General features: G+C 43.3%; 1 protein-coding gene across 1 annotated transcript; it reads right to left on the bottom strand.

Annotated features, from left to right (window-relative positions):
• Positions 1 to 288: 288 nt before the first annotated feature.
• On the bottom strand, positions 289 to 7,320 carry LOC130520313 (serine protease hepsin-like). The gene is made up of 10 exons (XM_057024024.1): positions 7,259 to 7,320; positions 6,996 to 7,133; positions 6,797 to 6,837; positions 6,460 to 6,551; positions 2,402 to 2,478; positions 2,136 to 2,326; positions 1,658 to 1,753; positions 1,420 to 1,562; positions 1,132 to 1,296; positions 289 to 1,033 (listed from the first exon to the last, which is right to left on the bottom strand). Exons 1-10 carry the CDS (start codon positions 7,318 to 7,320, stop codon positions 989 to 991), a joined length of 1,050 nt encoding a protein of 349 aa, XP_056880004.1. The 3' UTR covers positions 289 to 988.
• Positions 7,321 to 7,899: the final 579 nt, after the last annotated feature.

Here is a 7,899-nt window from a genome sequence, read left to right as displayed (position 1 = left end):
CAAAGTGTGTTTGTAATGTTTGGTTAATTTATCCCCACAGGTCCAAAGGAAAAAACAGCATTGACAGTGTGATCTATGCTACGATTTCACCATGATGACCCAGGAACTAACTGTATCGATCATTTTAATTATTTTATATTTGGTACATTTCTGAACAAGGACTCAGTCTTGCCTAATTCTTTACAACATAAAGATGAACAAACTTTGTTAAATATCTGACTTGCATTTTCAACCAGGACACAGGCAGTGCCACAATAGGTATTAAAGAAGCACACAAAAGAGCTCCTCTGAGAAGACGATTTCAAGTTTTTTATTGCACTGTGGCTCCGCAAAACGCTTCAAATAAACATCATAAACAACAAAAAACTATTTACGAGAACAAAATACTGATTGCAACAAGAGTGAAGTCCGCATCAGTTTGCGTGAGGAAAAAGACAAAACATGTTTGAATAACTGCTTTTTATGCTAAAGCCGGGGTATTGCATGCAGTTTCTGCTGTGACATACCTATGTGCAGTTTAAGTAATCTTAAAAAATTAGCAGTTAGCCTTTAGCAACACAAACTTGAGTCACAAATAAATGGCACAGGCTGTACTTAATCTGGAGGACAAACTAAACGGTTATCATCCACAATTTCATGAGTCTGCATGTAAATTCACTTTTTGAGATAACGGTCAACTTGATGCTGTGTGCCACTAAAGTGAACAAGAAGTGGGGGGAAAAAACAAGAAAGGCAAAAGAAAAGTCACAGAAAAAAAATGTATTGTATCACAAAAGTGGCCTCTAGTATTGATCATATTACAAATTCACTTTGGCTTTTATAATCAGTCTTTAACTATACAAAAATAGACTCATGTAGAGGTTAAGCAATGTTAGTAACTCTGCTCACAGTTGGGGTATTAATGGTTCAGGAAAGCAGTATCTGTCTTTATTACCCTAGAGGTCCCTTCTGACCTCTGCAAGGTCGGCTCAGAGCTTCATACCCAATTTCATGGCCGAGCCAATTTGTGCACCCCTGGTAAGTTGTGATTGCTCTGTTGGTGGGGGAGACAAGCACAAACACATCTGTAACACCAACGTTTCCTCTGGTATTATGACAAATAAACTCCATAAAAGAAAGAGAGTCTCTCACCCTCATGGCTGTAGATATCCAGGGAAGAAATCGGGAAACTTTGGTGTAGACGCCAGGTTTCTTGGCCATAGCACAGCCCGTTCCCCAGCTCACAACTCCGTGCAGACGATACCGGCTGGTCTTGGACAGACAGTCTTCTGCCACGAAGGGACCGCCGCTGTCTCCCTGTGTCACAGGTTAAGAAGGTCAGAAAATCCACCAAGATACAGAAATGCAAGCATATGAATGAGAGGGCACAGAAAGACTAGATTTGTGCACCAAAATACATAAACAGAGGAAAATACAGACCTGACAAGCATCAATGCCTCCTTTCTCATAACCAGCACAGAACATGGTAGTGGTGATCTGGTTGTCGTAGTAATCAGGAGCGTTGCATACAGCATCGCTGATGATGGGCACATGTGCCTCCTGAAGGACATCTGTAAGGTGCCCTGACAGGCAACAAAACTGTCAAACTCTGTAGATACTAGCCGATCTGTTGTAAAAAACAAAAAACAATAACAATTGTCATAAAATATAAACTCACTGAAGTATCCGACATTTCCCCAGCCAGTAATTGTTCCCATTTGCCCATCTATTAATCTTTGTCCATGTGTTGGCAGACAGACAGGCTGGATGAACTCTGTAAATGTACACAAAAAGAAAATTACATCATCTTACTGACGTGCACGAATACAGGGGCTGTAATTCTATATGATAAACACTAGGTGGAAGCAATGCCCAAGTGGAAGATCTTCAATTATATAACATGTTATAAATTAACAAGAAGAATTCAACAATTAACCAGCCACGAATCTAACATAAAATATTAGCCGAGAAAAGTTGACATGTGTATATAGTTCATTTAATGTTCTCAGTTAATCTGTACACGTTATAATTATTCAAATCTGTGCTGTGGGGTCACAAACATTTCCGTGGAAAAGAGATTGCGCTCCTTCCTCATCTGTAAAGACTGTTATCATGAAATCGTGTGTGTGTGTGTGTGTGTGTGTGTGCCTTCATACCGTTGAACGTGAGAGGCTGGGTGAGGGCGAGAACGGCGATGTCCCTGCTGTTGTCGTCGATGTTAGCATCCACAAAGGGCAGGTAGCTGCTGTGGTAAACGATAGTCTTAACCTCCGCCACGTTGGCATTGACAGGTTTGTTGGAGATGGAGCCCAGCAACACACTCCAGCGGTTAAGAAAGCTATACCGCCTAGCACAGAAGATATATACTGCTCTTGTATCCATACAGACAAGAGTTTGCATTTTATGCAGCTCTCTTGCTTACTTGGGGAAGCAGTGTGCTGCAGAGACGATCCAGCGGTTTGAGATGATGGACCCCCCGCACTGGTGGACTCCATCATACTGGAGGCTGTTACGATCCCAGTTATGTTGTTTAGTTTGCTTTTACTGTGCGCTCTGCGCGCCTTTGGTTCCGTTTTGTCTCGCCCCCGTGTTTTGTGTTTCCCCGTTTCAATAGGTGCTGCGTCTTGGACTGTGATTGGCTTGTTCGAGATTGGCGTCCTTTTAAAAACCCTGGGGTGCCACCCAACGAATCCTTCGGTTCTCTCTCTCGTTCAGTCCCGTGATTCGCCACGTCAGCGCAACAAGCTTCCACTTCGTTTTGTGATACGCAGCCCGTCGGCTGCAGTTCACCTGCTTCTGTGGAGAAGCCACTTTTGTCTACTTTTGGAATGTTTGCCATGCAACGTGCCTTTAACTATTGATTAGAACTCTATAATTTAAGTGCTCACTTATTTTTGTATCAACCCCACTTTTGCCATTAAATCTATATTTCACTTATTGATCTTGCGTTATTCCTCGTGCCACTTTCACTTTTCCCTGGTTCAGAATTCCATTTCCATACCCTAGACGGGAACGTGACAAATGGGGGCTCGTCCGGGATATTTGAGTCCATAGCTTTTTGTAATTTTGTTTAGCGCCTTCAGTCTTTTGTGATTTTTATTTCTTTTTTTTCCCGAAGGTGTGCGTCTGCAATCCAGAGGTCTGGTGAGTCAGCGTGTTCCCAGCTGGGTTGTTTTCAACCCTTCCTTCGGGGCACTATTTGTTTTTTTTGTATGTTTTAATTTGCCTTTTTGGGAGTAACTCCAGGGGGAGGTACGCTAGTCAGCGAGTGGACTTAAGATAAAGTCCTCTCTTATGACGTTAAGCGTTTAAAGAGGCCTTCAATTGGTACGCTCTGAAGAGTTAGATAGGTGAGTTAGTTTCCTGGTTAGGCAGTCAGGACCAGACTCTGACACCCTGCGTCTTGGGGTGGTTGCAGTGCAGTCTCTCGGATTTTGTTTGATTTTGTTAATGCTAATTTTGGAGGCATTTGGCACGCCGCACGCGTTTTTACGCACCAGATTTTGCATGGTTTTTGGCTTCTTTCTGATCTACATTGTACATTTCTGCTTGAATTCTCCATTAACCGAAGTTTTTTTGTTTTACAGGATGGCGTCTGTTGAAGATTTTTGTAAGAATCCTACGAAGGACAGTTTGTTACGCTGCACTAAAGAGCAGCTAATTAGTATTGCGGAACATTATTCTGTAACTATTACTAGTGACGATAAAAAGCTTAAGGCAGCATTGTTGGAGAAAGTAGAAAAGGGCTTGATCGATAAAAATATTATTGCTAAAGCTGAAAGTGTCGGCTCCCCGTCAAATTTGCCCCAATCGCCAACTGCAGAGCTTTCGTTTAAAATGCAGGAGTATAATTTGGAAGGTCGCAAATTGCAGCTCCATACGGCACAACTTGGAGCAGACCGTGAGGGTATGGCTCTTCGAGAAAGAACTCAAAAAAGAGGTTCGGTTACGACAATTAGAGGTGGATAAAGAAATCGAATTAAGGAAATTGGAACAACAAGAAAGAGAGACTCAGAAAAAGATGGAGTTCCAACGCGAGCGTGAGGAGCGAGAATTTAATCTAATGATATATGTGCTTTGATTAATGAGTTTCCAGGCTTGTTTTCCGATGTTCCGTCGTTGACCAATGTACTTCGCCACGACATTGATGTAGGTGACCAGGCACCAATAAAACAGCACGCATATCGTGTCAATCCGACAAAAAGAGCAATTATGCAATCGGAGGTAGCCTATCTCCTCAATCATGGACTGGCCGAGCCCAGTGCTAGCGCGTGGAGTTCGCCGTGTCTCCTGGTTCCCAAACCAGATGGCACGTTTAGATTCTGTACAGACTACAGAAAAGTAAACGCTGTAACGAAAACCGACTCTTTCCCCTTACCTCGTATGGAGGATTGCGTCGACCGTGTTGGCTCCGCCCACTTCGTTACGAAGTTAGATCTTCTCAAGGACTATTGGCAAGTGGGATTAACGCCCAGAGCCTCCGAAATTTCTGCCTTCGTTACACCTGACAACTTTGCACAATACAAGGTTATGGCGTTTGGTCTTAAAAATGCCCCGTCAAGCTTCCAACGGCTTATGAATAAAGTTCTCGCTGGTGTCCCAAACTGTGAGTCGTACTTGGATGATGTGGTCATTTACTCATCCTCCTGGTCTGAGCATATTGATAACATTCGCTTGGTATTCACGCGCTTGAGAGATGCGTCTCTAACCCTCAACCTAGCTAAATGTGAATTCGCCAAAGCAACCATAACCTACTTGGGGAAACAGGTTGGCCAAGGCCAAGTGCGCCCAGTGGAAGCTAAAGTATCCGCTATCGTGGACTTCCCCATTCCATCTGGTAGACGAGAGCTTCGTAGATTTCTAGGAATGATTGGCTATTATCGTAGTTTCTGCCGCAACTTTTCCGATGTGATACTACCGCTAACGAATCTGCTTAAGAAATCTTGCTCGTTCGTCAGTGGATTGCGACTCTGCTTTCCAGAACGCTAAAGCGCTGCTTTGTAGTGCACCCGTACTGGCGTCTCCAAATTTTGATGTGCCTTTCAAATTAGAGGTTGATGCCAGCGGCACTGGTGCAGGTGCTGTCCTCCTGCAGGAAGATACTAGTGGGACTGATCACCCCGTTTGTTATTTTTCAAAGAAGTTTTTGAAGCACCAGCTTAACTACAGCACAATTGAGAAGGAGGCTTTAGCTTAACTGTTTGCACTCCAACATTTTGAGGTGTATGTGGGTTCCACCTCTAAGCCTGTCGTTGTTTTCACTGACCATAACCCTTTGCTGTTCCTATCCAGGATGAAAAATTCAAATCAGCGTCTGATGCGTTGGTCCTTATATCTGCAAGGATTCAACCTGGAGATAAGGTATTAGAAAGGAAAAAACGTTCTAGCTCAGGGGTGGGCAAACATTTTGATTCGTGGGCCACAATGGGTTCTAACATTTGACAAAGGGGCCGGACCAGGAGCAGATGGATGGATGGAGTGCTTTGGTAACCTCACCTCATTGGAGAAAAAATACACATCTTGGGATATGGAGAAAACATGTGCTTTAATTTCAAATGAAAATGAAGAGAAGCATTACAACAAAATATCTGACTTTGGAATGAGTCTTAAAACACTTAAAATCAAATGAATAAAATGTGCCTTTTTAAAAAAAAATAATAACCATTTCTATTTTAAAGCACTGACAGTTCTGTTATCCTTCAGGATATCACCATCACTCTCCTCCTGACTGTCTAGTGGGAAAACACCAGAATTGCAGTGAAAATTAACATTAACAAGGTTTATTCATTTAATTTTTCAAGTTTGGCGGGCCGGATTAAAACGTTTAACGGGCCGCGTGTGGCCCCCGGGCCTTAGTTTGCCCATGCCTGTTCTAGCTGATGCTTTGTCACGCTAAGAGATACTGATATGAGAGCACTTCTTGATTAACATTATATGTTGATTTTGGTGGTGGGGGTGTTACGATCCCAGTTATGTTGTTTAGTTTGCTTTTACTCTGCGCTCTGCTCCGCCTTTGCGCGTTTGGTTCCGTTTTGTCTCGCCCCCGTGTTTTGTGTTTGTGTTCCCCGTTTCAATAGGTGCTGCGTCTTGGACTGTGATTGGCTTGTTCGAGATTGGCGTCCTTTTAAAAACCCTGGGGTGCAACCCAACGAATCCTTCGGTTCTCTCTCTCGTCGTTCAGTCCCGTGACTCGTCACATCAGCGCAACAAGCTTCCACTTCGTTTTGCGATACGCAGCCCGTCGGCTGCAGTTCACCTGCTTCTGTGGAGAAGCCACTTTTGTCTACTTTTGGAATGTTTGCCATGCAACGTGCCTTTAACTATTGATTAGAACTCTATAATTTAAGTGCTCACTTATTTTTGTATCAACCCCACTTTTGCCATTAAATCTATATTTCACTTATTGATCTTGCGTTATTCCTCGTGCCACCTTCACTTTTCCCTGGTTCAGAATTCCATTTCCATACCCTAGACTGGAACGTGACAGAGGCTCATCTGCCAAGGCCAACTTCCCTGCCTGGCATCTAAACCACTGACTATACGGTCTGCTGCAAAACTACGCCTGCCGCATTCTGAGGGGAGAGAGCAGATAGAAAATCAAACAGTGTGGGGGTAATTTTAGGACACAACTGGGGGAAAACAGACAAGATAGGCATAAAGGAGGGAATTAGAATGCCAGACAGGATGTGTAAGCATCAAGGAAGCAAAGAAAAAACACAAAGATCACGAGAGAAAGAGTAGCCCCGCGTGTGAAATAAGGTGGGAGAGTGTCCAGAGTGTGTCGGACAGTGATAGTATATCTCAGCAAACATCTTACCTTGGCACAAGAGTGTGAGAACCTCCCGGCTCTCACAGTCACTGGAACAAAGACAGACACAGTTAGCAACAACAGCCTGACGTCCCAACTAGCATAGTGCTGATGTTTCTGTGCGTTAACCAAGAAGAGAGGTGAAAGAAAAGGGCAAAGGGAGGACAGTGGCTGTCGGTGCAGCGTCGCACAGACGGGTGGAGCTTACCACGGGAACAACGCGTCTTTGATTTTCTTGCCGTAGCTGAGCTCTTCCTGTTTGACGCAGAAGAACTCGCCACCATCTCTGCTGGCCTCCGGCACTGAAGCAACGGAGTAATTCACCACACTGAAACGCACAAACACACTTCAGTCGCATGTCACAGCATTTAATGCTCAGATAGATCTGTAAAAAACCCATCTCACCTAACAAAAAACCACTTCCTCACAGCTGATGCTAGCAAGGAACTCATTGGCTGAGGAGGAACACACCTGGCGCCACCTCTTGTGGGTGGAGTCAAACACACTGATCCTTGCTGCTTTGTTACAACCATGCAACTAACACAGCGGTAATTTCCTTATAATTTTAGATACATTTCGAATAGAACAATTTTTCAAGAAGTTCTGTCAGATTTCTCTTGTGTGGAAAATAGAAGCGAGACTCTGGCGGTTCTGAAATAAACTTAACCAAACCTTTAAAATACAAACATTAAAAAACAATTGCCTAACTCAAAAAATAAGATTTAATTACACTTCTCCAAACACAACCCCCTTTTTGTTCTTTCTTCCTTTCTTTCTTCTTCATGTCTTGGCCATCGTAGTCGCTGTCTGACATTAATTGTAGGTATATAATTATGATATTTCTGTGTAGATTATCTGGGGACCAGTCAGCTGCGTTGCCTTCGTTTAGTTTAATGTTCCAGCAGCGGCGCCTAGTGGACAGAGATGGATTTCGCAGAACGTCACAGAAAATGCTGATGAGCACATTTTTATTATACTTTAAGGTTACTTATAACATAAAATTCGTCTCTCTCACTTATAGGCAGCAGCAGTTCTTTTTACGGTGCTTGGGATTCAGATCATAAACCAGAATCTCTCAAAAGGTTTTTTTTTAACACTAAAAAAAAAATCTG

The sequence above is a fragment of the Takifugu flavidus genome, unplaced genomic scaffold, assembly GCF_003711565.1.
Source record: "Takifugu flavidus isolate HTHZ2018 unplaced genomic scaffold, ASM371156v2 ctg342, whole genome shotgun sequence".
Lineage (NCBI taxonomy): Eukaryota > Metazoa > Chordata > Actinopteri > Tetraodontiformes > Tetraodontidae > Takifugu > Takifugu flavidus.
Note: the sequence above shows the minus strand (reverse complement) of the source record. Positions and strands in the feature narration are given on the sequence as shown.